Source organism: Taudactylus pleione, unplaced genomic scaffold (genome assembly GCF_031769625.1).
Source record: "Taudactylus pleione unplaced genomic scaffold, aTauple2 ptg000314l, whole genome shotgun sequence".
Classification (NCBI taxonomy): Eukaryota; Metazoa; Chordata; class Amphibia; order Anura; family Myobatrachidae; genus Taudactylus; species Taudactylus pleione.
The window spans coordinates 15707652-15729061 of record NW_028284715.1 but is presented as its reverse complement, the minus strand read 5'-3'; the positions used below and the strand labels follow the sequence as shown (position 1 = coordinate 15729061).

At 43.6% G+C, this 21410-nt stretch overlaps 1 protein-coding gene across 1 annotated transcript in view; it reads left to right on the top strand.

The window, feature by feature from the left end:
• The first annotated feature begins 8084 nt into the window (after window positions 1-8084).
• Window positions 8085-21410, top strand: part of SDC2 (syndecan 2) — a 128237-nt gene continuing 114911 nt past the window's right edge. The window contains exon 1 of the mRNA XM_088442708.1: window positions 8085-8577. Coding sequence (XP_088298834.1) covers window positions 8518-8577 — 60 coding nt within the window. The 5' untranslated portion in view covers window positions 8085-8517. The remainder of the gene's footprint in view (window positions 8578-21410) is intronic.

Here is a 21410-nt window from a genome sequence, read left to right as displayed (position 1 = left end):
TCAACGCCCGTCGGGATCTCTCACTGTCGGGATTTCAACCGGTGGCTGTTGAGCCGCCAGTATTTCAATCCCATTCCATTTCCATTGGACATCCTAGGTCCCATACTCCCAATACAAGGGATACACCACCTACACCCTTCATATTTAATAACACCAACATAACACTGATTCTAAATGCATTTCCAAGTGGGTAAAAATACCACACTTCCCAACACTACCATCATATGCTCTAGGACTTGCTCCACGAAGCAATTTTTACCTGGGCTCTGTCATTTGACTCACTGTCTGGGCCGAATGCAGAGCCTGTGTTATGCTGCGTAATATGTTGCGGAGGTTGTTGTATAGACCAAGATGATACAGAAAGCACTGAGTTTAAGGTTGCAGTGTCTTATTGGTCCTTCTGCCCACAATCTTCTAAGCATTGATTTCATAATGGTGAATAGAAATAACTCCTGGAAAATCAGGTTGTGTAAACAATGTAACAGGTTCGATAATTTTAAACAGTGTTATTATCAAATATTTGACACCTTGACAAAGATGCCAGAATAGCGGTGAAACGCGTAGGTGAACTTTCTGCCAAGATTTCCTGATTGCTGCAGAGATTTGACTTCAAAAGGACACACCGATTTATTCAGCCACCTTTACTTATGGATGTCTTTATGGAACATTTCACTGATTAAGCCTACAGGCATACATCCATCTGCCGCTTCATCAATAGCCGGCTAATCCACCTGCTGACTAACACATGCGACCACTTTCCTGTTTCAGGATACCGCACACCAGTGCTCCACTCCCCCTGAATCCACCGGGGTTTCTGTTAGATGAGCTTCACTCTATACCTCACAGGAACCTGCCGCTGCTGCAGACGCTACACGGAGATCCAGGCTCCCGTTACAAGGTCTGAGCCCCACTAGTGTCACAGTGAACTCCGCTGTTCTAAACAGAGAACAGCACTATACCCCCTCTGATTTCAACGGGGACTGTTGCAGGACGAGGAGCCCAGTGTCCCTAATCAGGACAACTGCAGCACGTACAGAAGATTCACGGAGATCCAGGCTCCCTTCAATAAGGTTTGAGCCTTCATAGTGACACCGTGATCTCTACTATAATTCCCCATATAAGGACTCTGGCTATCAGTGATAGCTAACATCTTTCCAGGACTTTATTTTTTCAACATTCCATTTGGCTGGCAAGTATATATCTATACATTTTGAACTTGTTCCTAATACACTAGAAATAATTGAAGATTATGGGGGTCATTCAGACCCGGTCGTTAGCACCGATGCGCTCGGACCGGGTCGATGGCCCCCCTCAGAGCATGCGCATGACGGATCCGGTGCCATCGTGCGCATGCGTGAGACCCGCTGCGACCGACAGCGCTGGTCGTAGCGGGTCTCCATCCAAAGGGGGCAAGCTGTCGATGTTGATTGACAGCTCGTCCCGTTTGGAAGGCGGGCCAGGGGGGGGTGGCAGCCCAAATGGGGGCGTTCCCATGGGAACGCCTACCATTTGGGGGCGGCCCCACTGACATCACTAGTGATGTCAGTGGAGAGCTTCCGGCTCAGACAGAGCCGAAAGCTCTCCGGGGCTTACGACAAGGGAGACCCTACCCTAGGGTCTCGTCGTAAGCCCCGATGGTCGAGATGGTCTTGACCATCGCGACCATCACCTTAGGCGGTCGTAAGGCTGTGGGTGTTAACCCACAGCCTTACCACCGCAAAGGAGGACGACTTGAAAATTCAAGAGGTCCTCCCCTCATTCAGACCGACCGCACGCTCTGTGCGACCGGCTCTGAATGAGGTCCCATATGTTCAAACTCTGCAACAATTTTTGTTTTAATGTTCATTTTATATTATATGCAATACTAGAGGCATAAGAACTTATGTTCTGATATATTTTAAATATTTGATAATAAACACTGTTTAAAATTATCGAACCTGTTACATTGTTTACACAACCTGATTTTCCAGCTGCTTTTTCTCTTTTTATGTTTATTGTTTATTGGGATTGACTAACCCAATCAGCTGTGATATATTAGGCTGTGATATCCACTCAATAAGCGCCCAGGTACTTTTTCTAATAGAAATAACTCCCTCAGGTAACCAGGAGTGTAGTAGGAGGTCGATTCAATTAGCCGTGAGGGGTCGAGTTGGGATGTAAATGCCACAAATGGCTTGTGACCTCATCTCGCCATGTACTCGTGGATTTTTGTGCGTGGGGCTAAGGACAAAAATCTGCAAGTCCGGAGGTACCGTAAGAGCGGCATCTAGGGAAATAGCGGGTAATTGAATTGACCCCTATGAGTTATCAAGTTGTTTGTCCCCCAAGGATCCCTTTGCTGTGGCCCTCAGGAATCTACCACGAGTGGAGAGCTTCATATTTGGAAAGTCCACTCCTAGGTCCCTGCCACTCTCAGCTAATTATGTGGCCTCAAAGATTTGTGTGTGCTAGTCACCTTAACATGCTGAGATGGGATGGGTATAGTTATGTACAAACAGTATTGTGTGACTGGAAATTGCTGCAGGTTTCCGCATGTATTCAGAATTACTAGCGTCTATGTGGCTGCTCCACCCCAATACATCCGCTTCTGAGAGCAGTTGTAATCACTATTAGCATAAATTTGCGCCAGGCATGTCGTTGGTACAGAAGATCGATGTGAAATCGCCTGGTCTCTGCACTTGCTCACTTCTGAGTAGTCTGCAATCATACTTACCTACTCTCCCGGAAGGTGCTGGAGACGGACTCCCAATATCCCGCTATGCACCCACTTCTTTGTGAAGTAAGCAGGATGTCAAGTTAATACCAGGATTTGCGGGTCTGTAGGGAGGGGGCAAGGATAAAATTATGCGAATTTTAGCCCCAGGGCCTAATGACGTAAAGAGCCCTGCCCCACCCTGAGGTGAGAAACATAAAGACGGTATGTATGCCTGCAATTTGGTCTACACCCCCATAACATGCCCACAGCAAACTTATCCTAGGTGCGAACGCCCCACTGCTGCTTAGTTACACCCATTTAGCCACAGGCAGGGTTGTATTAGGTACTACCGCCGGCCGCATTCAAATCCCGACAGCGGCAGCCCGACAAGGGTGAAGATCCTGATCGTCCCTAAGGTAAGTATCGCTAACCTAATTCTCCCCCCTAACCCTAACTCTCCCTTAGGGGTGCCTAACCCTAACCTCCCCCCCAAGTGCCTAACCCTAATCTCCCCTCTAAGTGCCTAAACCTAACCCCCCCTTCCCCTAGTCTAAACCTAACCCTCCCTTCGTTCACTATGCCGGGCACCGGTCTTCCGGCATATGGTTTATGACAGGCGTCGAGTTTCGACGCCTGTCATTAGTACCATGCCGGGATTAGAAAGTCTGGAAGCCGGCGGTCGGCATTTAGACTATCGGCTTCCAGACTACATCCCACAGGCAGAGATCCAGCTGACTTCTGTGCTACTCTGAATAGCTCACAGTTCCGCTGAGATGCGTGTGTTCACCTTGGAGCCTGTGGTGTATCTACAATGGGTGCAGAGTGAGCAGTGTACACGGGCCCCTGAGTCCAGGAGGGCCCACACCGCACATCCTGCACCCATAATCTTCAATACTTACCTCTCCGCAGTCCCACAGCAGCAGTGCTGCACAAATCACCAAAAAATAAGGCTATTTCCTGGCATTTTGCACATGTGTAGTAGAAAAAAATCACTGGGAAAATGGCCGTCACATAATTTTCCTGGAGACCTGCATAGTCTAATCACTTGAACTGCTGGCTATAGAGGAGGGTACCCGTGTAGATACTGCACATGGGCCCCCTACTCTCTTAATATGCCCCTGCTTGGGGGCATGTGCACTGTGAACAATTACAGATGTGGACGCTTTGTGTGGGCCCATTCTGTACCTGTCCAGCAATAATATCTCCCTGGAAATTGTTAGTAAAGGTCTTTAGCTGCACTGTGAGCTGCGTTCTCTATCTCCATAAATGGAACTGCAGAGTGACATACTGTAAGTGTCTAACAGTTACTTAAACTAAACCATGGCGAGATGGAATCTGTGTTCTTTAAAGAAAAAAAACCTTTCTGCAATGACCGAGTTGTGTACATGAGGGTGATGGGCTCAGGCTGTTACTCAAACGCAACATGTGACATTTATAAGGACATTATGAAAATTGCAAAGTGCTTGAAAACTAATTCAGTGTATGCCCTGTTGAGCTGTTTTATTTAATGCATCCTGTAATAAGTGCGTTCACTCTACACAGGGTCTGTGATTACCATGGGGGCCCATTTATGAATCATAAAAGTGTAGAGGCGAAGTACATTCATTTTTGTGCAACTGCTGTAGGCTTATGCTTGTGTCACATTAGTATGTTTAATTACTTATGTTTTTGTTTGCATATAAATTCACTTTTCCATATACAATGCACATAACTGGTGCAAAATGGGTCCTAGTAAAAGTAATGGCTGTCACTCAATTACAGCCAGTTCTAAGGACATGCAAATATCAGCTTATTGTGCGCATCCTAAAAGACCTTCTAGACCCCCTCTAAGGAGCTGATTCTGAGTCACACGCTGCTGTGAAAAAAACTCATCTCCTGGTGTACAAACGTGTGCCTGAACGTGCAAGGGCTGAGATGCCCACTTTGTGCGTCTTTAGACGCTGTAATAGCGCTTGGTGTGTCAGGACCATTTATGGACGTAACCTAGTGAGTCTCGGCAAATTCATATGTTATGCTGCAGAGGCCCCGGCGTCTTAGGAGACTCTGGGGTCTATTTATCAATCAGTGAAAAGCTTGGAGGAGTGAACCAGTGGAGAAGTTGCCCATAGCAACCAATCAGCTTTGAAGTAGCATTTATCAAGTACAGTCTATGAGCTATAGGTAATAGGTAGAAGCTGATTGGCTGCTATGTGCATCTTTTCCACTGGTCCACTTCTCCACACTTTTCACTGCTTGATAAATAGACCCCTCACTCTGTATGAAGGCTTGATTCAGCAAGGAATGCAAGTGAGAGAATGCACGCACTCAGACACTGAGAAAATATGCTAATCAACGCATACGCACGGCAACCGCATTAAAAGATGCAGCAATATATAATGCCGCCAACCTCCCTTTACTCACAGCCTGAGTAGTCCGCAAGATCGCAGTAACATCGAGAATTATCGAACCAGGGGAGTAGCGAGGGTGGTCCCAGTGGAGCATGAGCTCCGGGCGCCAAAATGGACAGAGGGCACCATCCAGGGTTCTGGAATTTATGGAGTGCTACATAGTATGACGGCCGCCTGTTAGTTTTATTTCGGTTTGTTTGCTCTATATCCTAAATAAGTTACGGAACTGAGATCTGCTTCTACATTTCAAGCTCCCTCAAGCTGCCCAGGTTGTCTCCCCTCCAGCCCTCCCTCCTCTGTGATCATCTTCTGTCACCTCCCCTTACCTGCCAGAGTGATTACATTCACGTCTTACCTCTTTAATTCCCTCCCCTCTCTACCCTGTGATCGGCTCTTTGCCCCTGTCCACTCCTTTCTTATTGGCTTCTGTCACCACACCTCTCTGATTGACTCTTTGCCCCTCCCCTCTCCTTTCTTATTGGCTTCTGTCACTACCCATCTCCTCTCCTTTCTTATTGGCCTCTGTCACCTCCCCTCTCTGATCAGCACTTTCCTCTCCCCTCTCCTCTTTGATCCCCTCCCCCCTTCTCTCCTCATTCTGTGCTTCAATGGACTTAAAAGTGACACATCCGAGGCAAAATCCTAATCTTCAATTATAAAGTATGAGTTTAAAAAAGTCACTGCTTAGCTATTTAAAGTAATGGAGGTGTTCCTAGGTTTTTTTTTTAAATATTATTAGACCTGGAATAATAATAATGGTGGTAGAACAGAACATGATTAGTAGTACTCACATTCATATAGGTGCAATGTATATTTGCAAAGTAAGAGCATAGCTGAGAAGGGAGCTTCCCATAGGTGTTCCCACTCCAGTGATAGCTGCTAGGAGCAGTAACTGCAGTCCTAACCTGTGCACCCTGTGGATTCTCACTCTAGCACATGTATTCTGTCAGTTTAAGTTAAATGATCAGAAATTATAATACAATCTCCACTATTGACTAATGGTGATTTAAAGGAGATAAAAGTCAGATCCTAGGTGCTATACATAAATAAAGCAGTGCCAAAGGAGCTACTCCTTAATGTCAGATAGTGCATCACCGAATCATTCTATTCCCCCAATGGGACCTCAATACCAAGCATGATACTGCCACTGTTTGCTGTTTTTCTCTTCACTTCAGTATTCCCCCGCAGGCTGGCCATACCCCACTGGCACAGTTCAGTAAAGGGAGGGGGCGCTATGACATTCACTTTCACCGGGCACCATGGTGAAATGACCCCCTGTGTGTAGTCTGTGTACCCTTACCCGCTCGCACTGCCTAGTTCGCGCACGCTCAGTGCGATGCATGCTCAATCAGTGTGCGACTGGGGCATGAAGGGCCCACCGGGGAATACAGTGGAAGGGGCCCATGCTTAAGGGGTGTGGTTATCCATCAGAGTGGGTGTGGCCAGTCACCCAAAATGCTTGGCTAATCAATAGGTGTAGATTCTGTAGAAGGGAACCAATCACCCATATTGATCAGTGGTACTGCTCCACCAGATAACTGACCATTTAATAGAGTAACAATGTATAATTTGAGGTCTAGAACCTGACACATTGAAGAGGGGGTGGGCCCTTAGGCAGTGGGGCCCACCGGGGATTTCCCCTGTACCTCTGTGGGCCAGTCCAACCCTGTGCTCAGTGCAAAAACATTGGCCGAGTGCGTGTGTTTTCTTACCTGTGTTCCTTGCTGAATAAGGCACTGAGACAGCACAAGCTTACTCAGAAGTTCAATATGCGACACTGGGGGTGGGCGTCTCAGTGCACAAGATGGCTGCTGAGTCATTAGCATATTTTTGCAAGTCCGCTGCGTTTGGAATCACAGTCGCAATAGGATTTGTGTCCATTTCTGAATCAGGCCCATAATCAGTTAGTTGCTTTAATCTGATAAAGCAACGTTCCCAATATACATTTTTGCCCATGTCCTGCCTTCACCTCTAATCATCGCTATATTATATTAATATTGTAGCAAGTTTATTTCAATTCAGCACGACGACCACAATGTATTGGATAAACTGTCAGAACACTGGCAGCCAACATCACACATTTTATAGGAGTGCGAGGGAAAATGTGCGATAATAAGGGGGTACACATATATCGGATCCTAGGTACACATCGGAACGAGGTAATGAACAGAACGATACCTCGTTCCATCCTTCATTCCCTGCAACGGTTGGACGTGCAGCACAGCCAACCGGACAATGTCGTATGCTGCAGCAGGAGCTCGCATATTGGCCGTACACACTGAGCGATGGGGCCGATATGTCGTTCCGATTCGTCCGGGAAAGACATATTGTGCCAACATAGTCTCAGCGTGTAAGCAGCTTTAGAAGAAAAACAATACGCTAAAGATATTTACACAACCATGACATGACATTCGTCTTAAGGCCCCCATACATCAGCAATTGATTGCAGCAACCGTGCAATTTGCAATCGATTGTGTATAAAAATCTTTCCCTTTTTCAATTGATTGTGGCAATTCTGCAATCTACAATCGATTGAAAAAAGGAAAGATTTTTATACACAATCGATTGCAAATTGCATGATTGCTGCAATCAGTTGCTGATGTATGGGAGCCTTTAGCTGAAAATGAAATCATTCATTAAAATTTATTAATTTTTAGTTTTATTTTACCACTATATTTAAACTCAGCTGTGATGCAAATGACAATCATCGTCAGGTATATCACACCAGATCGAAAAGGCTGTCGCTGGAACCATTCCTATCATAACTGTATTTTATTTATTTAAAAACAAACAAAAATATTGCAAATATTTGTGATAACAGCAGAAATATTTTTTTATGAAAATTTCCCAAATAAATAAATAAAAAAAACAAAACCAGGAACTGCAGAATTCTGATCTAGTAAATGTAGGAAGGGAGGAGGGTGATGGAAGGGGAGAGAGAGAGAGAGGGGGAATCTTACTTCCTGCATTGGTCATCCACAGGGTGTACATTCTCCTGGGTTTTAACTAGGAGTCGCACTACTCCGTCAGTGCACATTGTTCAGGAGGAGATTGAGGGAGGAACAGACTTGTTCTCACAGGCAGCCAGAAGGGGGATCACACAGAGCCAGAGCCTTTGCTGCTGGCACAGTCACCCACCAGCAGCAGCACACACCGGGGAAAGGGGGAAACTTGCAACAAAATTACAGATTACTGCGCAAAAAAAAAAGAAATAAGCTTCTTCCTCCAGCAGCTACGATCGCCCTGAAGTCACTGGCCGATCCGACTCACACAGATCCGCCCGGGGATAGACAAGTGTGTGCGCCGGGAGCACAGGGAACAGCCTTGGTCTGGTGGGGATTCCTGCAGCAACAAGTGAGGGAGCAAGAGCTGGGATCCGGCTGAGCAACTTTACACTGTCACTGGTGACTCCTGGAAGCCTTACTGGGGGTGATCATGAGGAATATGTGGATACTGCTTACATTTGGCTTGCTGGCCCTTGTGTCCGGGGAAACGGTGAGTTTACAAGAGCCTCTACCTGGCTGATCATGTGTTACCCTAATGCAATATACTGCTGCCTTCCTGATACTATAGTAGTAGTGAGAGGCTGTTGTGGTTCTGTAGGGCTGATATTGTGCATTATATGTATATATATATATATATATATATATATATATATATATATATATATATATATATAATTTTCTCTAGGGACTGAGATAATAAATAATATACTGGAGGTTTGACATCCAGATGCACTTTAAGTGGGCTGTGTGTAGATAGTATTTGTAATGTTCCATTTGCAAATGAAATTGGTCACTTTGTATCAGTTTGTGGCTGTGTACAAATCCTGTAGGAAACAATGACTGTAATTAGGATAATTCCAGTCTGCTTTTACTAAATACAGACTTTTTTTTTTCTTCTCCCCAACAGGTAATATTAGGGCTAATTAGCCCTAATCTTATCTACTTGGAATTATTTCCATTTTAAACGTGGGTTATTTACTGAGTAGCATTTCTGGCTGAGAGTGACCCACTGCAAGGGGAAAGTCTGACTTTCTCCTCTAATGGTTCTACCCACAATGGGAGCTGTAATTACAAATTAAAGTTTATTTTGGGACATTGTGTGGCTATCCAGCAGCCCAGGGAGCTGTGAGGCTGCTTTGTTGGCTGTTTGGGAAACCTTATGGCTCTGTGAAACCCTTACGAATATTGTGACAGTTGTTATGGCAGGTATTAAATAATCAATGCATAGTTTAATAGGAAATGAGTGCGAATTGCGACTCTATCTAGATTACACTGATGGCTATCTAAGTGACATGCACTGATTTTCTTCTAGTCCTCTAATTGTTATCTAATTAGATCAAAATATTTCACAGCTTCCCAAATCCAGCCTGTCTCTGCAAATACTTCATAACTTTAGAACCCAGCGGCCCTTGTGTGTTCTAGGCAAAGTGAAATCTGTTAACCGCTTGACAAATGTCATGGAATGCAAAGTTAATTTTAGAAGGCGGACATAACTATAAGCTTGGTGATGGATATCCCAAACATGCATTAGGTGCCGTGTGGAAAGGGTCGTTTTAGGAGCTTCTAAAGTTTCGTTAACCTATTAATTGATGGCTTTAAAAATTAGTCTCCAAGTGCTTCAGCTGTGTTTATGATATTCCCTGTACCCACCCCCACTTCCTGCTAAACCTTCGCCCACTCCAGAATCCCCCCTTTGTTGACAGAGCCACCAAACCAGTGCAGACTGCAAAAGTTGTTTTGAAACTTCCAACCTTTTTGTGTTTGATAAATATGATCACGACCATGGGTTTTGTTCCCTGTTCATGTGGTTATGAAATATATCTGATTTTTTTTTTTTTTTAAATATTGCGGAAATCATAATTTTTTTTTTTATTTTTTTTTTTTAGAGCATTGTTATCAAGAAGTGCTAGAATTTATTTCATACTGATAAACCTCTGTGGAATTCTATAACAACTTTATATATGTATACATTTTTGGTTTTTTTTCTACAAACAAATCTCAGACACATTCATGTGGTTTGTGTCCTGCCCCAGAGTACATAATGTCTAGACTCCAGAGAGTTTGTGTGTAATTGAGCTGATAAAAAAACCTTGTATATTCCACATTTTACTTTCTTATATAAATGCTATAACTTCTTAACCACACAGCTGTGTAATAAGGTTTTATCTACATATGTATGAATTCTTCACCGTAACTATTTACTGATCATGTTGTCGGTAACAAAATTTCATTTTATTTTATGTTCTAAAACGTTGGAGGACCTTGTAGCTGTAGCTTGCTGAACGCTTCTTTCATGTAGCCTAACCCATTGGAAAGAATTGAGCAGCTCGTTTGCTGCAGTTCTTGTAGCCACCATGTATTACGTATAGGCAATCTGATGTCCGTGATCGGTTCCCTGTATATTACTACTGGATTTTGTGTACTGTACAAAGAGGATTGCATATGAATATATTACAGTAATGATATAGATATATATGTGTGTGTGTGTAAAAAAAATTATATATATATATATATATATATATATATATATATATATATATATATATAATTTTTTTCACACCTTTCCACAAATACTTATTTTTATTTACATCATTGCAAGGGCTAATCTAGTTATTGTATGGTATAGCATCCGCATAATCATTAGAGAGGGGAAAATATTGTCCTGATACAATGCTGGAATAATGACAAAAGTGAAATGTACTATTAATTATCAACAGTAAACCATAAATAGTGTTAGGTTTTGTGCCCCATTCTTATCTTAGATAATATATAATTTCCTTCCCTGAACAGCTTCTAGCATTAGTTTTATTGCCTCAAATGGCACGGTCTGTGACACCTGTGAGAGCCTTCACATAGCAAAAATCACTATAACAGCGAGAGATATTTACTACCATTGCTCCAGGGTTCAAGACTGCACTAAAACCAAAGCAACCAATCAGGTATTTGCTTTCATTATCTAATTTGCACAAGTCGGATACAAGCAAACTGTTGATTGGTTGCTCTGCTTTTTGTGCTGTTTGGCACCTTTAAGTAACGTTTGGAGATACCCTTCATTGTCTTATAAATGTTTGGGACTGTGGCTCCAATTACATTATTACAAGAATGATTTATGAAGTCAAATCACTTTTTTGAGAGCTTCATTTTTATTTATTTTTCTGAATGCCATATGAGCTCTTACGAATTCATAGTGGAAAAGGGCTATGTGGAAAATACTACAGATACAATCTCTACATTCCATGGCATAAAGGGGGGCGGGGGGACCCTACCCATTCCTGTGACTCAAATACCACATTTTTTGTTTCACAAACATTCTGGAAGCAATTGAGTGAAAATGGGATTCTTGAACAAAACCAGCTGCTCTCGCAGCCTCTTAGACTCTTGCTGAAATTTTCTTTTGCATGACCCAGAAGTGATTAGGCTGGAGGCACTGGGGTTGGTTTCCCTACATTTTTCACAAAGAGGAATTTCACCTATAAAGGTATACATCTTCGGTGCTAACTTTCTGTCTGAATTATTTGTTGTAATAAAACTGTTGCAAGGCATGCTGGGATGTGTAGTTCCACAAGCAGCTGGAGAGCCGCATTTTGAATACCCCTGCACTACAGTGTCCAGTATTGAGTCTTCTTTACTTACGGTGTATTTGTGCTTTATTGATTAAATGCTGCTTCCAAAAGCTGGCACCTTATACACTCATGTGACTTTACTCTTTGTTCTACAATATTATTATTATTAGCTCCGGGGAAGGGGGCTGCATCTGTGGCGATACTGTTTTACATGCATTGCTGCTAACAGGACAATTACTGACTGGATTTCAGAAAGAGACCCCTTTTTCCTGCAATTCAGTTGCAATGCTGCTGATTGCATTCAAAGAGGGAAATCTAATTGTGTGCATTATGCCGCCGGAAATTGCCGCAATGCCCGGCTGCACACATATCGTCCAGTCGCGGTGTTGCAGACATCGAAAGTTTTGCCATGCCTGTGAACATCATGTGCCATTCTGGAACATTACATTGTGTTGATACCAAGACATTTAATCCCCCAGAAAGGGGGGAAATTTTTTTATTTATTTTTTGCTGCTGCCTCATTGCAAGATATTATTTTAACTTCCTCTTTATCTGCATGTAATGTACTGGTACTGTGTCTTCAGCCGTGTCATGCTGTGGAAACATCATTCTCATGACTCCCATTAATGTGGCTGGATGCAAACAGTGAAGATCCTAAAATGGACTCCTGTACTACTTTGTTGCACATAGGAAGTGGTTAGCACTGGAGAAGTCAGACATATCTTTGGCCCAAAACTTTGTGTCTTTGTTTAAATTGTACCTGAGTTGCCTATACTTGGAAATGGGGGACCACCATTGCATTTGCACAGACATGAATTGTACATTTCATGTTCACCTTTTGCTGGTGAACAAGAGGAGGAGACCGCTGAGCAGGGAAATACTGCCGGTGATAACCGGCCAGGTGGTGATTGATTAATACCAGTGATTTCCAAATAGGAGTTACCGTCTAATGCAGCTGTACAAAACTAAAGGTACCATCGGTTACATATTCTAATGTAATAGAGACTAAAGTATTCAGAATACTGTAATTTAGTCAGACTGTGGCACAACTCCAATATAGCAGGTCCCAATGTATTGTAATTTGACAGTGAAAACTGTCTTTGTACCTCGGTACTACTACTGAAGATGGGAGTTGTTGTCCAACAGGTAAAATGTTTATATGAGATTTCTATGCTAATACTGCATTTTCTAAGCAACTAAATACCTCTAAAGCAAAACTAAAAATTCTTCATTGAGGTTTAAGTTTTAATTGAAAAGTTATCCCCTAGGGGCCTATTCATTAAGCACTGCTAATTTTAGTATCCAACTCCCTGAGAGTAGCATCGGTGCGGGGGCAGCTGATCTGAAGGTAACACCGCCGAGTCTGACTGGTCAATGCCTGTGCACATGGTGGCCTGGGGTTCATGCATGGACATGAAGCTCCCAATGGCCAGTGAAGGCAGTTGAACAGGTGCGGAGGGATTCGAAAGGATCCCTTTTTCGCAACCTGGACCTCCTTCCTATAGGAAGTAGCGGGGGTCTAGGAACAAATGTCATCTGATGGTGTAGATTCCCATTGTGAAGCTTGAAGAATTTTGGTCCTCATCCTATTGTACTGGGGACACCAGCTAGATCAGGTCTGAAAGGTATGGGCGCTAGCTTTATAATGAATAGCTCCGATACTTAATTTCTACAAATGTAGGTACAAAATTTAATTTTGTAGTAATTAAGGGATAATGAATATATCCCCTAGAGATAATTCTGAGACTTTTTTTTTATTTGCAGATAACAGCTTCAAGGTTATTATAAACAGCTAGGTTGCTCGGGTTGAAGAATGGACCTTGAAGTACATCTTCAGCCTTAATTTTTTACATAGTTCTCACCTATAACCCCATTCCATTCATCTCGGAGTGACTTACAGGACAAACATCAGTATAGCTTCCCAAATCACTGCGGTTTCAGAAAGCGCTGCAGAACAGAAATCATTGCCGAGCAGAAATCTCTGTAGACCCACATTAGAGACCATGGCATATGAAAATGTGCTTTGAGGAAATAAGTAACTGTAAGTGCAGGTGCAGTGTGACAGTTGATCTTCCGACTCACTGCTCTTCCGTTGGAGCTCTGCCTGCCCCCCACTGGTACATATCAGCCTGTGCCTTCAGATCAGAGAAGGTTTAGGCACTGGAAGACCTAATGAAAAAACTTGCTTAAACAAAAATGTAAAATCGGAGAGTCCCCGGCCTATGCCGAATTTGTTGGAGCTAGGCCCAAAACTCTGGCCAGGCATAAAGGATAATCCGATAGAGAGACACACTTTCTCACTTATTATATAGATTACTTTTTTCAATGTTTTTGGATTTGGCCACATACTTTTTTTTTTTTTAATCGATAAGACTGACCAGATCATAAAGTACCCTGTGCGTCCTTGAAGGTCAATGACCAGACATATGCAGATGTAACCACCTCCCCGCTTACATGTGTTGATTCCGCATTATATTTAAACTACAGGTTGATACAAAGGAAAATAAGCACAGTTTTTATGTGTGAGGTTCTTTTAAAATGACATTGTATGTGCTATTGGCAATAACTAGGCAGCAATTGCATCGGTTATCTTAGGCTGGTTGCCGTATGGGCACTGTTTAATGCCATATTTGTCCAGCTGGAAAAGAAGACAATGCTTAGGGTGCGTGCCTACCAGGCTAATTTACCATACACTGCGTAAAACAGGGTTAGAGCACCATAGTGGATTCACAACCACCCATGACTTTGTGAACTTATTTTTGCCAGAAGTCCTATTATACAACATTTGTGGAAGATATTCTAGGACCTGGGGAGAGATGTATCAAAGTTGCCCTTAGCAATCCAATGGGTTTCTAGCTATTGTTTTATAGAATGTACTTGATAAATGTTAGCTAGAAGCTGATTGGTTGCCATGGGTAACTTCTCCAGTTGTTCTTTTTTGGTTTGATCCATCATCCTCCTGCTCTCATTAGAAAGTGGAATGTTTAATGCACAGAAACTGTATTAACAGAAGTGCTTTTTAATGCAACTTTATGCATACTTGCCTACCCTCCTGATTTGGTCGGGAGCCCCCCGAAAATCACGTGCCCCTCCCGGGAAGGCAGGCAAGTCTCCCGGCAGCTATCGGACCTTCCTGCCCCCCACTGCAATTACAAGAAAATCCCCGGCAGCGGGAGGCCTGTGACGCGATTCACGCCGAATCGCGTTATTTTGGCCCCGCCACCTGCTTCACAATGCCGGGATTATCTGCATTGTGTAGCGGGGGCAGGGCCAAAATGACGCGGTTGCATGGCCGCGCCCCAGTTCTGCCCACAAGCGCCAGCCACGCCCCTCGATTTTGCCGATCTGGATGCCCCCTACCGGCATGTCTGACTTTATGCCGAAACTATCCATGGAGGGATTTCAATTAGCCATGAAAAGTTTTCTTTACAGTGGTGAAAAAGGGAGGTAGCCTCTGGTTTTATCACCCGGGGCTATTCAGTTAGGTTCCCGTTTTCACCTGATACCTTTTATTAACGGCTGTTAAATTGACCCTTTAACGGGCATTATCATGAGTCAACTGGCGTTAACACACAGATCTGTGTGAAGTTTACGGGTTCATGCGTTAACAGAGTTGCCGCACTCGTTAACTACCTAGCTTATATGGGGTTTTTTTTTCATTGCCAGTGCAGTGGTGAGAAAAAAATCCCTGATAAGTGCTGCACTTTGGGCTAATTGAATACCTCTGAGGGGATCAATTATCCTGCGGAAAATTAATGCGGCTAATTGAATCCCTCCTATATGTGATAGCTTTGTCTACATCAGGGGTCTTCAAACTTGGCCCTCCAGATGCTGTGGAACTACACATCCCAGCATGCACTGCACATAGTTTTAGCATGCTGCTATATCAAAAAGGTGGCAGTGCATGCTGGGATGTGTAGTTCCACAGCAGCTGGAGGGCCAAGTTTGAAGATCCCTGGTCTACATGGATATCTCCTACTTACCGGTGACTTTACGAACTGGCCTCAGTAGTACTAAAAATGATTTGACCTTTCTGTCCGAGAGCCAGATGTCACTTCATTTATAGTAAGAGGTCTATCAAACGCAATGCATTTTATTATATGTCTTTTCCAGCATTTATATGCTGTATTCATGTACTTTACAAATACATTAATTCTGGGGTCGATTCAGAGTTTTGCGGTCGGATCATGCGATTATTCAAATATTGCACTTGTGTTGTAGTCATGAGTAGCGTTCATGCTAAGCCTGGTGCGGGGCAGGGAGCCCGAAAAGGGGGAGTGCCCAGCACTCAAGTACATGCTGGGATGCTCCCAAGTTTCACCTCGTTGTGTATAGATTCCGTGTGCGCACGCTATTCACAGGTGGTGAGCGCTACAACCACAACTTTTTTCCCCCCAAGCGATACTGCAACCCGCCTGACAGGCTGTTTCAGCAGGCCGCCGGCATTTGGGCAGGGCACATTTTTGTTGCTTTAAAATCTGGCAGGTCGCGGCACCCTGCTAAGACAGCCTAACGGGAACACTAATGTGCACATATTTATGGGCAATTCAGAAGTCTCAGTCGCATTTCACTGCAACTGAATAGGGGCAACTGGGTGGCAACAGGGCATTTGATGAGGACGTGACGTGGGCATGTTGGAATTGTAGGCTATGCAGAGTTATGAGTCTTAATTCAGTCTGATCTTTTGCACCAATTATAGGCTGGTACAAGTCCACACAAATAGGTGACCGCTACGGAAGTAAGCACTTTGTATAGGCAAGGTGTGGTTACATAGATGTGTAGAATACTACATAAGGAGTATGCACGCAATGCTGATACAATAACAAAATACAAATTGTTGTCTCAACACCATAAAATGCACTTCAGAGAGATGGAGTGAAATGCGCTGGGTTAACATGGCATGCAGAACCAAGGAACCTTGCGATGTGCATCCAATGCTCTCCGAAATGGAGGTCTATTACACTTGGAACTTTTCCAACAGACTCCATGGTGAAATTGCTGATGTCACTCTTCTGACCAAACTTCCTCGCTGAGCTATACAAAACCTTTGCTCCGAGAGCCTAGTATAGATTTTCATTGGCCAGGAACCACCAGTGACTGTTCTAGATCTAGCTGTGCAGGGAGTGGACGGGGAGGGGTTAAATTGAGAAAAAGCGCCTGCTGTGAAAGGTGCGTTATCGGTAATTTAAGGGTCTATTTACTAAGCCTTGGATGGAGATAAAGTACCAGCCTATCGGCTCCTAACTGCACAAGCTGTGTTTGAAAAATGATAGCTAGGAGCTGGTTGGTTGGTACTTCATCTCTGGTCACTTTATCTATATCCAAGGTTTAGTAAGTAGACCCCTTAGTCTCTTTCATACTCTACCCCCTTTGCCATGGAACAGCCATGCTACCATTTAATGTCTGTTCCTCAGAACTCCTACGGATTCCATAGCATTCTCATCTCCGTAACTTATTATTGTACTTCTATAATTTGCAGCTGGAATTAGATTTAGCAATCCTAAACTGTCCAAATGTCTCACCCATTGCTAATGAATATATTCTGTATTGAGTGTGTATGCTGTTATCTCCCCCCCCCCCCCCCCCTCTTCAGCTGTGATGCATGTTCTTTTATCGGTCGTCACAATGAAGTTAACATGTTGCTTAAGGCTTTTCATTTCTCACCAATGCGGGCCGATACACATTGTGCTTTGTCTCGCAGCAGCGTGTTCTAGTGTCCCATTAATACAGTGTTTTTCTCTGTCTCCATAGCTGCAGGTTCTTATAGCTGTTTGATAAAATAAAATGTGTAATTCTTGCTGGCAGTATGCCCTGGTAATATACTTCCCAGTTTCCAAGTCATTATCACAATGTTGTTCGGATTCTCACCAGCGATTAGTGGGCACTGTTAATGCTGAATAGAGTAGTGCTCTAGGAAAAGTCATTTTTAAGTGTACGAGTATATCCTATTGAAACACAGCTCTTGTGAAATGCTGAAAGCATGTTCTACACCAGGTCAGTTATAAATGGCCCATGCAAATATAATCTGTTTTACAGTAGACATTTGTGAGCCAAGTAATAAACAGATTACACTGTTGATCACATTTACTAACATTGTAATTAGATGATCCCCAATCATACACTTGCTTTTATTGTCTAGCTGCACTACACCGATTAAAACAAACTTCTGATTGGTTTTGTTCAAGTCTGCACCTGAATGCACCTTTGGTAAATGTCATTATGCTTCATAGTGAATATTATATTTAGGGCCTGATTCAATGCTGATGTTTGCGCAGTTGAGCGATTATTTGCTACTGCGCATGTGCAAAAGTCCTGAAAACCCCAAAGGCGTATACGTTTCCCTGAGCACACAGAGTCTGCTGTTGCTTACGGAGGCGCTGGCATTAAAACCGGCGAGGCAAACACATGGGTGTTCCTGTGTGGTGTCTGCGAGGTGGCCTGAAGTGAATGCAAAAAAAGACCGTCTCATTGGTGTGTTATTGGGAGTGCCGCAGGCGTTTCGGTGAACGCAGCTGCGTTCTCAGGTGCAGAGCTGCAGCCACAGAGGCCATATTTAGCCGGAGTTCAGGAAGGGACACGTGTATCGAAGGTGGATGCGATGGTGCTCTGATGGTGGAGAGTTCAGAAGCATCGGCAGAGGTGCACTGTCCACGGACGTTGAAAGTGGCCGTCACAAGGCCTGCACAGTCTGGCGCTTGCTAGTGCACAAGGGACGGCTGAAACAACCATTTGCATATTGCCACTGCTGCAACTCCTCAAAAAATCTAAATAGCGGCTGCAACTGCGCCCACCGCTGAATCAGAAATTTAGACTTATACTGGGAGAAACTGAGGGTACTAATCACATTTATAGCAGTCATGCCCAGTGGTGCTCCAGGGTTGAAAAAGTGTGAATGTATATATATTTATTACATATACACACAGAGGTTAGGCTCTCCTTTTAAAATAACAATATTTTGGGTGCCCGCAAAAAATATGAATAACATACTACACCGGGTAATGTGTGGGGGTGCTTTGTGGTGTGCTTGGTGGGGGGGGGTCGGGTAGGGGAATGGGGTGGGTGGGTCTGTATGTGATGGGGAGTTGGGGATGGTACCTGAGCGGCACTGTGGGAGTAGGAGTGCCCGGCCTACTTTGGTGGATCGATATACAGAGCGCTCAAGGTGTAGTGTGGGGGTTGGGGTATATGCGGGTGGTGTGGAGTGATGTACAGACCAGACTGGGATGGGTTAAGTGAGAAGATCTTTATTGGGGTGTACAATCTTAAGCTTGCAGTAGTTGTGAGGACCCGTTTAAAGGGTGCAGTCATTTACAGAGTGTACCAAACGTGCATATAAGTTCCAGATGTGCATTAGAAAGTCCTGATGAAAGTGCCATAATAATAAAAAGGCACTGAAACGTTGTCAATCACACTGATGAGTCTGTGATCATTCTGGGCCAGGAGTGCCGCATCAACCGGTGTAATATATTATTAATATTTTTTGCGGGCAACCGGCATATTGTTATTTTAAAGGGAGAGCCGGACCTCTGTGAATGAGTATATATGTATACATTGTTTAAGTCCGTCGAGTGCCGCTATCTATACCTATATATATCTATACACTGTAATGTAGCGGGCACCGCGGTAAATTACTAATATGGGAAGGAGTGTGCTGTACCTCTTGGATTGCTATATAATATATTTCTCTCATTCCTACCAACATTCTGGCAGGTCGGTGCAGTGGGCGTTGCAGGTGCGTGCCGGAGCGATAACTCCATCGCGACCCTGTCCCCCGCTTTATAATGCCGAAATTACCGGCATTGTAAAGCAGGGGGCAGGGCTACAATGACACTATTCACGTTGAACCACATCATTGCCCCCCCGGACCGCCCACTTTCGTGAGCGGTTGCGGGGGGTGCAGCGGCCATTCAGGGAGACTTGGCAGTCCCGAGAGAGTGGGGAAGTATGAGAGAGAGAGATATGAGATAGATAGATGGTACTTGTAGAATATGCTGTTAGGTATTCCCAGAGCAGTGTGTGTATGTATGTGTTAAGTCGGTTACAGAGAACAACTTGTGTTTTATCCTGTTAACTCAAATATTTGATATACCAAGGTAATCCCTGGCTACAGGCAGACTTCAGTTTGTATCTATTTGACAAGATTTGTGTTTTTAAAAGTCCTAAATTCACAAAGAGGCAGTCATTTAAGTCTTCTTCCTTGCTAGGCTTTAATTATTAATGTATACGTTCTGGTTCAGAGAATCAGTCTATGGTGCTGGTGTTACTCGGACAGCAGAATTGGTCTAGAATGACCAATTATAATGTGGCTGGCATTTTGGTCTCTGATCATGCTCATAGAGCAATGCACAAATTAGATCCAATTCTTTAGCATTTGCTGTCATGGGGAATCTATAATCTGAAAAAGAGTAAAGTAAGATGCTGTATAAAAGATGTATGTAGCCCTTTACCTGTTGCGTTGCTGAAACCGTTGCACTCATAACTGAAAATCAATATGCATTTAGAATTTTAAACAATGCTTAATTTTTTACTGTTTATAAGTGATTGCCAAAGGCTAAAGTAACACGGTCTCATAAGCATTTCATAGCAAAGCAGGACATACACAGGCTAATCTTGTGGCTTGGTATAAGCTTGGAGCAATGAAATCAATGTATATTTTGGCCACGTGCGATGATTTCCAGAGGTTCAAAAATGTAATGTTTGTCAGTGAAGCATCCATCTGTGACCCCTGTGGAAGTCTACAGGGTTGCAGCCTTACAGCCAAGAGATTAATGGAGTCTTCTCTGGAAAGGTTCTTGGTTGGAACCCCTTAACTAAGTGTATATACCTGATACAAATAGACCACGTTTGTATGGTCAAAAGACAGGGACGGACTGGGGCTCTAAATCAGCCCTAGCAATTCCTTCTGTGTGTGCGCAATAGACGTGTGCCATGGCCTCGCTCGGGTGTGGCTTCATCTCACGTGGGCGTGCTGCGAGTCACGGGGTCCTGGTCTCATGGCACGCCCCCGTCTCTCAGTATCCCAGTCATGCCCCAGGAGGCAAGCTGCTCGGTCAGGCTTTCAGACTGGAATGGCCTATCAGGCCATCAGCCCTTCGGGCATTTGCCAGTAGTGCCAGATGGCCAGTCTGGTACTGTCAGAAGATATTAACATGCAGGCCAATAGCATTCATTTTCTGTCTGAATTTGTCAACGTTCCCGACAATCTTTTTGAACAACATGCCTGCTATGGAAGTGTAGGCAGACAATCGAAGTCTTTGCACCTGGATATTTTATTTATTTTATTTTTAAGTATGCTCAGACTTCAAGGAGTGTGGAAAAAATGTGTGCCAGGATAGATTTTCATGGTTCTTCCCTCTCTAATTCGCTTCTTTCATGTGCTTAATATGCCATTTATCATATGTGTATTACTATTTTCCAAACCGCAGGTAATACAGGTTGAGTTTCCATATCCAAATATTCCGAAATACAGAATTTTTTTGGCATGACTAAGATAATGAAACCTTTGATTTTTGATGGTTCAATGTACACAAGCTTTGTCTAAGGCACAAATTATTACAAATATTGTATCAAATTACCTTCAAGCTGTGTGTATAAGGTGTATATGAAACATAACTGAATTTCATGTATGTACACAAACTTTGTTTGAGCCACAAAATTATTGAAAATATTGTATAAAATGACCTGCAGGCTGTGTGTATAAGGTGTATATAACACAAATGCATTCTGTGTGTATATTTGGGTCCCATTCCCAAGATATTTC